Raw genomic sequence first — 10,148 nt, forward strand, 5'->3', positions numbered from 1 at the left:
TGAGAATACTTCTAACCCTTATTTGGAATTTTCCCACTAGATTAAGACTTGAGAAATGCTCTAACAAAGATTAGTATATAGTTTACTACTAATTACTATTAAAACAGTAATGGAGCTCGAAGATTTCACTAGTAGGTGTAGCAGCAATAGAAGAGCTTCATTATTGGGAAAAGTTATTGTAAGGATATTAGTTAGGGAATTAGAGTTACAATAAGTAGTGTCCGCTCGGATATTGCATAGAATTGAGCTGGCAATTTCTAGTTTCATATCGTAATTATGTCGTGTCGTATTCATTTCATGTTAGATTCATGCTGAACACAATTTGTTCGCAACTCTTGTCGTGAATTTGAAATTTGACCGAGACTTGATCATCGAACACGTTAGAAGATGCAACATTAGACATGTAAAATTTGTTTAGAAGCATCTAAACTTGTCTAAATACATTAAACGTGTCATGCTAATAGATTTAACATAAATTGGTATTATTTACATATATCTAGAGCATATTGAGAAAATATTATTATGAGTTAATCTGCATGCAACACATTTATAATTCGTATACAAAGCGGATTGATTAAGCTTAGTTCGAACACGCTCAATACGTGTTTAGAGAGTTGCAGGTCCGATCCTTTAAGACGCACCTTGTGGAACACTATAAAGACTAATTATCAGTTGAAAATGAAAATTAATTTGCTGACTTTTTGTTCGACAAGAAGAGCTATAGTAGCAGCATTCCTATTTCTTTTATGTTTTACTGGGTCAGGTGGTCTGGGCTTGTTGTAAATGTGAATTCTCGAATCGATGGCAATTTGGTTTTTTCTGACTTTGAAAGGGACAGATTGTGGTGACAAAAATTTGGTGGGGGTCAAAGGGTCACATTATTACTTCTGTTTAACAGGGAATTTTTGAAAATTTGCAATTTTTCGCCGCCTTCGTAGTCCGACTTGGTCCACCGATTGACTTAGATGAAAGCGTCTGGTGTCGAATCGAACTAATGCATATAACACAGTTCCGACATGGATCGCCACAAAATGCCCGAAGCATTGGAGATGGAAGGCTGGTATCACAATCGTCATCTTCATTCATCAACTGAAGTTTCATATCCACAATTTCGTCCAACTCTATGTTTGGAACAAGTACAATACGGAATATGAAGTACAATACCCGCTCGAAGAGCATGAAAATTTTCCTAAGGCATGATCCTGCAAAGCTACTTCGCTGGAGAGCTAATGGTGGTGCTCTCCACGTTCCAATGCTCACCAAAAATCATTGTCCTGTACCAAACATAGTGATCATCAGTTTAATTAGCAATTACTGAATGGTCGATTTGTTCCACCTACTGATTAAAACAATCGGCTCCTGTGCGCCTTACCTGGCCGCTGTCGTACACCAAGGGCTGCGGATCGAAAGAGCGATACGAGCTGTAGCTCGGTAGGTGGTTGCCAAGCGCCTGAAATTGAGGGAGTGATTCCACGGTTTCTTGGAACGATGACTGACGTCGGACCAACAATTTCGTGTTAGAATACTCTCGAACTACACCGAGATTTTTGGTAAACATTATTTCGATCGAAACCGGTGAGACTAGGGAAGCAAAATCCAGTAAAGACGTTCGGTCCTTTCATCTATTTACCTCCTGATCTGTGTCCTCATGTTGAGAAGCAACTGGAGTGTCATCAGTTGCACAGGAACCTCCTTCAAAACTTGGGGAAATTTCCAAGCTTTCACCTGGTTTCCTCTTCAAGCGACAAAGGATGTATGGTATCTGAAAATATTCAGAACTCGTCAATGTAAGAAAGATTAGAGAATCTGGAAGTTGCACTTTGAATACAATGAGGACCTTAAATGAAAGACGGGACCTGAAAGTATGTCACGTGGTCGAAACAAAAAGAAAAATCATAATGACATGATAAAAGAGTGTAATTGGGTCATTCTTTCCCTTTTTTTATAATCCAGGGCACGGATCATAAGGTCCCGGATGTGCTCGTGGAACATCGTGCAAGTCCCATGAACCGGTTAGGTGTACGATTTTGGCCTACGCAGGTGATCCTAATTCAGAGTAGTTTACCCGTAGTTTGTGAGGTTTAAATGAATGACTTTTTGTAACTAGACTAAGAATCACTCACATCGCAACAAATTGTGCCAACCCTTCGTAGTTAATTTGGCTCATTCTCGTGAAAGCCATTGATATTATGTTATAGATCAAAAGAACCATCATCCTACTTCCTTCAGCATGGCCTAATGCACTTTTTAATTTCATTCCGGACTAATTCGTTTGACAAAATGAAAAACATAAGGGAAATCTTGGATAGATCAAAATGGGGAACCTGGAAGGTTGAGGAGTATCCATCAAGAAGTTTCGGATTCAAATGATACTCATGCATGACCCATCCCGTCTTGGCGCGACCCTTTTTAAAGACCAAAATCCTCTTGGTGCCTATTAAAGCCTTGGTGTCTCGAGTCTTTATGTCATCCTTTTGGCAGGTGATCTTCCATTTACCGCTTCTTGTCTGCCTTTTGATGCGATCCCTACCCTGGGCTAGGTAAGGAGAAGGGCAGAAGAAGTACCAATCCAACCCATCCGACGGAATATTCGATATCCCTTCGCGCGCGCACAAGACAAAAGATTTAGGACAACTTATCGGAACATTATGAGTGCAAACAATGTATGAACAACTTTTCAATGCGTGATTACTAATATGACATAACAAATTCATACTACAACCAAAGTAAAAGAGCCAGGGGAGTAGGCACATGAAACTCACTTTGATACAATCTAGGTAAATCCCAAGGATCCCATGCATAGAAATCCTCAAGCTCAGGGATGACGCAATTGTCGACGTATCCAAGTTCCTTGCTCTTAAGGTAGCTGCTAACGAGTTCTTCCTCGGTCGGAAGAAATCTGAATCCCACCTGAAATCGCTCCATACAGAGATTTGAGTATGGCTAATTAACTAAGACAAGTGATGTAGCTGAACTTGAGGGTTTGAGCAAATTTGTGAGTTCATATGTCGATTGGCGATTACAATTTATAACTGGGACTTAACATTGACTCAACCTTCTGGTTTCTGCTGCTTGTGGGTCTTCCCTTGTGCCAGAAGCCTCCTTTTTCCCTACGCCCTTGTTTCTGAAGGGGAAGCTGAAAAAATTTTCTCTATCTTCCCTGCGGAGGATTACACGGTTGCACCTAGGAGAAGCTACTGGTGAAATTCCCATTCTATCCTCCCCAGGAAAGTGAGAGCCCAGTTCTTTTTGGGAGTACTTTTTTCTGCCAATGCCCATGGAGCTCTATATTTGGAGAGATTGAGCCAAAGCGTGACAATTTAATGACCAAAGGTCTAAGCATGCAAAGCTAGATGTAATCCATAGGCGTGGTCTAAGTAGACCGAGCAGGGCACTGCGCCAACCTAGTCAAAAGTCCCCGTTCAAGTGTTGCCCGGTTTTGAACTTGGGCGCGCACAACCTTTTGACAAAACCGCAGTTCCTACAGATGAAGTTTTCAGCGTGTGCTTACCACCGAAGATGATGCGAGTTTCGGTGATAAGCCACCAATTGTGCTATGATGTTACGACAAATCCATTCTTGCAAAAGGAGGGAGTTGCTATAGGTTATACAAAGTTGATCTATTTTTCAGATTTTCACTGGATTGTATGCCTGGACGAGGCTAGCTTGCCACTAGGTTCATGGTCAGGTCTAGTCAAAGCCCATGTATTTATGCAGTCGTGATGTAAGGGGGTAATGATGGGCCCCACTTCCGTAGTCCAAAAAATTTATTATTGTTCGAGGTAACAATTCTTAGAAAAGAACCATATATGGAATTTTCGGTAAGTTATGTTATTTTTTCATACATTTGAGAAAACCATAAGTTTGCTGAGCAAATTTGACAGAATAATCAAGAATGGTGACTATACTTCCGTCCAATAATCTCCTCTCGTAGCCCACATCTGTCTTATATGACCAATCAAACCAAAGCAAAATACATCTAGGTTCTGATTAATCAAGAGACCATTGCAATTTACAGGACTGTTTGCTAGAACGGTTCAAATAAAACTAGTTACTAGTGCTTATGTTCTGGTGTTGGATGCATCATTTTATCGCGTTTATGACAAAAAAAATCCCAATGTGTCACTTGCCGGAGCTCATGAAGCATCCTTTCTGGCGCAGAAAGGGGGTGAAAGCAATTAAAATAACCAAAAATCTCGTGGGGACAAAATGTGCCATATCCTAAGTATTTTAAAAGTTAAAATTAAAAGTTAGTATCGACGGTCCATATATCGAAATTCTTTGAACTCCTTGTGATTTTGGTCATTCCAATTCGCTTCCTTTAAATAAAATGGACCCTCTGCCTTATGTTGTAACAGTGCAAGTGCTTTCCCACCCATTTTAAGTCCTAAAGCTTATGCCCAAAGAGAATCTAGACAGGCTTTAAGCTAAAAGCACAGACCAAGATTGTGGTGCGACACAATTCTAACGCAACCCTTCGGCTACGTCTTGCCCAAGCATGACTCCTATGGATCTTAAATTTCCTTGGTTGTCTTAAGGATCTTCATGTCACAAGATCTAGTGGGATTGCACACTGTGATTGCTTGATGAAGTCATTTACCGTACATAGGATGGATTAGGACCAAATCGATCGACCTACCGTGCTAGGCATTAAGCACGCCCACATTCGTTTTTCGCTCATTTCAGTTGCAGCCCCACCATGTCAATGAGCTGAAGAATAGCCCTGCTCCACTAGCTTTAATTTCGTCCATGTCATGATTTATCCAATCAAAGCATCGTAGCATCATGCTGAAGGATGTCCTTACATTCAACACCAACAGTCGCCGGGCTTATTAAAGCACAAGTTAGCATCATAAAATCTCGTTTCATATGGTCCAATCATCTATAACCCACACCAACATTAGCAATTGGACTAAAATGAAAACCAATTCATGATCCCTCCGGCCCCACAATGAGATTTTACGAGCATGGTCAACGTCAAAAATACTCCTGCAGAATTTATTTTTTTTTTGGTCAACTCTACTCCTGCAGATAGAGATAAAATATTGACATAGAAATTGTGAGAAACCATGATTTTCAAGAACCTCCAACGTATTGCTGGACAGTCAAATCACCAAGCCTATATGCTACCACTGTAATGAAATTTAATCTATGATTTTAACTGTTCTAATAAAGAATGCTATGCAACTTTCCAGGTCAGTTATTAGAATGAAACTTCAGACCGCAAGTAGTAAATACGCACAGGTACAACAGATCGTATTGTTACAAGACAATTGATAAGCAAAGAACTTGGTGCCATGCCACCATGGTCAAGTAGAATCTAGCTCCAGGTTCAAAATATACACTAAATCACGACAAACCTCCCACAGCTGTTAATAACTACACCATTGACTTGCACAAGCTGCAGGTACATAAGAAATATATGATTTGATTTCCCGTACATGGTCCTAAGGGTTTTTGAAGATAAAAAGAAACCTTTCTTGGTCCATAACCTGAACTAGGTAAAGTTGTTTGTTCCTATTTTTAATAAGCACCTGAACCTTGAATTATCCCCAGTTCAAAAAAAAAAGAACCTTGAATTATCCTATGAATCATCATTATGAATCATCAATCGGATAGATAAATTTTTCGAAAGAATTTTTCAAGGAGAAAGAGATCCTTTCACTTGATATCAGTTGATCCACAAACTTCCTCCTCTTATCTCATATTCATGGAGAGCAAAATTAGAAATGTCCTGAAAAAAATGCTCCTCTGCAACAATAAGCTTAAGGCAAATGGTAAATTTGTATCGATAGATGCTCTGCACAGTTACGCAAATTAATCATCTAAGTAGGAAGAAAAAGTTGGACCAAAAAAAAAAAAAAGTAGGAAGAAAAAGATCTGTGCATTCCCCATATCAGAGCCTCTCAAGTGCAAGGTCACCTTGTGAATTACCTTTCCGATTAATTGAACAGTCGGTCTAGCAGCAAATAACTCTTAACAAATTCCAACTATATTTCAACAAACTCAATCCACCCTCCACCAACATTATAGGCACACCATTCTATCATGATCAAGATAACTCTAGTAGGTATCAAACAGGACGTGAAGCCCATAGAATGAGAATGTGATGGTAAAGTCAAGTCAAGGTCCGATAGAATGACAAAAATCTGAGCTAATGCAATTTAACTTTACCCAAAAAAGAAAAGGTGCTATAGACAGACATAGACAACAAAATCCCAAACACATTAGCACCTTTCCAAATTTCACATGAACTTTCTCCTTGCTTTATTAAAAAATAGGTCATCCGCATCATATAGAAGAAGCTAGTTACATAAAGTGCCTAGGAATAAAAACACTCTCCTAATACAACTAATCTCACCTCATCATTATCTGTAATGAACAAGTAACCGGGAAATCACTTTTTGGATCAGAATGGAGCAGCCCCAGGGGCCTGACACAATTGCCACGTTAGAACAGATGCTCAGAAGACTCCCAAATTCACACCTTTTCTGTTGAACTTACATTGTATCCAGAGGAGAACTGGAATCACCTGAGAGAAGCTGACGGACACCCAGACCTCAAATTTGAAGAACGTCTGTTCCCCCTATCTCTAAAGGGGCGTAAGCATTTCACTCGCTACAGGATGTGATTCATTCACTTGTACTCCTGCTAGCACGACAAAATCCCCAGTTTTAACGCCTTTACAACTGCTGTGCAGCCTTTCCTCAGGTTCGTAAAGTGGGGTTTTTCCCATTTAACCACAACAGAAGGTAAGCTGAAAGTCAGATGGAGATAGATTCACAAACTTTGAAGGCATCTTTTTCATGAAGCAAAAATTGGGTTACGTGAACATGGACTCAAAACAATACAAAATACATAGCAAAACACACTCTTAACTTAAAAGAGACTTTTCAAAGTCCATTTTGCATCTGAGGTGTCAAGCAAGTCCAATCGGCCATGTAGGATTTTCTGTGTGAAAAAATAAAGTATCCACGTAACTAAATGTATAGATTGAAAGGAAAAAGCTTGCCTATCTTCAGGTAAATTTCCCAGTATGTTTATATGGATGACTTCAAAAATTATATACTTTGGAGGCATAAGCTAAAATGTCTCAATTCAAATACATGGCTCGTGCTAAGATTTCTGCAGATAGACTAGGAAAAGGTCTTCCTCATCTAGAGCATTTAGACTACATTATTCAATAGCTTGAAAGCACAGATGTCTTCAACCTACAAAACTTGCTCCATAGGATGCCCATCTTATTCTGAGTACCACTCCATATAGCATGTTCACAGTATCACACTTTGGTTAGAAGGTATCAAATGAAGCTGTGACTTCAGAACATATAATCTGCCAAACACATTATCCCATGGCAATTGTGAAAAAATGAAAAAACAGCCCATGTTCATATTTGTTATCATCTCCAACAACAAAACGTTTTTTTCTTTCAAAACTGTCAAGCTTTCCACCAAATTCAAGGTCGATCGATGTTATCAGCATGGTTTACCTGATTGTTGACTATAACATCGTAACATCAATACGACACGAATGTACAGCACATGATTAAGAACCATAGGTTGAATCCTGTTCAGAACTATTTCACAACCAATGAACATGGATCGAAACAAGTCCAAATTGCCTTGGCAAAAAGTCCCAGAATCGTATGACGTCGTGTCCATCAGCACAACACGAGCGGCAGTCCAATCCACATCCACACGCGGAAAACTGCACAAAGACGCCGAAACAAACAAACACGATAACATCTTCGAGGAGGCAAACGAGCAATGAAAAAAAGGGAAAGAGAAGGGATACCCTGGTCGAATCGAAACTCGAAGGCGCAGGAATTCGGACAAATGGAGTACTCGTCAATCATTACTTGAAATTCACGCTTCGCTGGCGGGATATTTAGCTCGGGAGAAGCGAGATTTTCGCCCCACATCGCAAAGAGGGGGAACTTCAGGTAATGATGACGAGTGCTTCATGAGTCGAATTAGGTTTCCGAGCAGAAGCAGAGAAGTCGAAGGAGGCGGAGGAGGAGGAGGAGGAGGCGACGGCTGTAGAAGAAAGCAGAAAAATGTTTGCTCGGAAAGGTAGGGTTTCTGACGTGGCTTTATACGGTTGGTTTTGAATCTTTTGACGCTGTCGGGCGAGCAATTGGGCCGGTTCGATCCTGAAATAGAAACGAACCGGGTATAAATCTACCATGCAATAGATACACGAGACCACTCCACTAGGAAGTTTTTATTGGCATTAAGCTAAAATTAATAACATGTGACATAATTAAGTGGTTTTTTTTTTTTTGCGGAAACAAGTGCGGTTGTCGATAAATCGCGAACCGACCTGTTCGATTTTATGCCGATTCTAGATATAATAGGTTCCAGTTCCTCATCCCAATTTTCTAGAACCGACGTCTATTGAGAAGATTCTGATGATCGGCTCATCACGAAACCTGTTGTCCCTATCATTTCGGGCCGATTTTAACAAAATCGACTTACAAGCCTTAGATGACCTATGGGTGTGTCAATGACTAGACCGAAGATTGTCCGACACAAAATAGGTCGGAGAGGCGACCGAGGCTATTGGCGATGCCTTTGAGACATCTAGGGGTTTCTAGGGTACTTTTGATGCGATCAAGGACAATGACGCCAAGGCATAGATAGTCTGTCCCATATACTTAACTGATGGTGCTATGCTTTGATGGCGACGTAGGTGTGATAATGAGAAAGCGATAAAGTGTTGGGCCACTGTCCTTATGATCCTTCAAGAACAGATTTAGAATCTCTATATATTTACAGAGTGTAGAGAAATCCCGCCATGCGGCGGGAATTCCACGGTTGAGTACTATCATGCCTGTGTGAACAAACAAAGCACAACCAGATTAAGCAGGCGATTGACTGAGCGTGCTTTGGCAGCTCGTGGTGGAGCACTCTCCAACAGATGCGCTTTATTATTGCCTCCTATTCCTAGGGGAGTGATCGGGATTAACCAGCGTGGCGATATTCACGAAAAGAAAGGAATATTTTATTCGTTTTTTTGGGTGGGCCTTTTGTACGCCAATTCGTACGGGGAGAATTATTCGGCGCATTAAAATATAGTGGATGCGATTGCATAGTCATGAAAAGCCAGGTTTGAACCATCTTTCTTCACTAAGACTACCTTTATTACTAATAATAGGAAAGAGTTAAGGGCGCCCAAGCCTATAAATAGAAGCTTGTTTCAGCTCTCTCTTTGGCAAAGGGCACTTAGAAGTCGGCAAGAAAGTGAGTAAATATGGATAATGCGAACGGACTTCACGAAATTGAGCAAGAACCGTTCGATCCAAATCTCATACGAGATTATATGCTCTCTCTCTAACTTCCGTAGCCCATAGTTATCAATCTCAATAAGAGTAGCAATCATGTAGGTATAGATTAGCGCTACCTTGCTTGCATCCGAATTTGCGATTCCCTTCCCTGACGCCCTTTCGCAAACCCTTCTTCACCAGCATTGGTTGCTCGCACGGTAGCACCGGAGTTTGCAAAGGATGAAACACGGAGTAAAACTATGCCGTCTCACGTGAAAGGGAGATATTTGTGAGTAGGTGCTGGAGTTTCCCAAGCTCTTGCTTGAGATTCCGAACATGACCCAGGTGCGAGACCGAGGCTCTATTCACATTCACGGATGGGCTCAAACCTTGAGATGCAACACCGATGTGATTTTGCTTGGTTAATATGAACTTACTATTTGCACTTTGAATTCTTCGATAGGGTGGCTGCGTTGATCAACAAGAAAATCAAGTCGCCTCACCTTATCATTGAAGATCCGAAATGCCAATCTATGGTTCCATTGGTTCGTGGGTCGACGACAACCAAGACCATCTCCGCGATACGACTCTTGGAGGGAAGGCAGAGCGTCATGACACCTATGGCCAAGACAAGGGTAAGGCCACAACCTTTGGATGGACTGAAGGTGGAGTTGGTGGTGTCCAAGCCAATTTAAAGAGCGTATGTCGATCCATGTGTTTTCTTGGATAGTCAATGATAAGCAACATGGAGTTAGCCAAGGAAGGAAGGGATCCATGTGTTTTCTTGGATAGTCAATGATAAGCAACATGGAGTTAGCCAAGGAAGGAAGGAATCGCGGATTTGGATCCGCTGACATCGCATTTATATGTCGGGGTTACCATA

The 10,148-nt window shown here is 40.9% G+C and overlaps 1 protein-coding gene across 1 annotated transcript; it reads right to left on the minus strand.

The window, feature by feature from the left end:
• Nucleotides 1-1,225: 1,225 nt before the first annotated feature.
• Nucleotides 1,226-2,925, minus strand: LOC115746612 (protein NTM1-like 9). The gene is made up of 5 exons (XM_030682444.2): nt 2,763-2,925; nt 2,325-2,599; nt 1,631-1,762; nt 1,373-1,492; nt 1,226-1,274 (listed from the first exon to the last, which is right to left on the minus strand). The coding sequence occupies exons 1-5, from the start codon at nt 2,923-2,925 to the stop codon at nt 1,257-1,259; spliced, it is 708 nt and encodes a 235-aa protein (XP_030538304.1). The 3' UTR covers nt 1,226-1,256.
• Nucleotides 2,926-10,148: the final 7,223 nt, after the last annotated feature.

The sequence above is a fragment of the Rhodamnia argentea genome, chromosome 5 (assembly GCF_020921035.1).
Source record: "Rhodamnia argentea isolate NSW1041297 chromosome 5, ASM2092103v1, whole genome shotgun sequence".
In the NCBI taxonomy this organism is placed as follows: domain Eukaryota; kingdom Viridiplantae; phylum Streptophyta; class Magnoliopsida; order Myrtales; family Myrtaceae; genus Rhodamnia; species Rhodamnia argentea.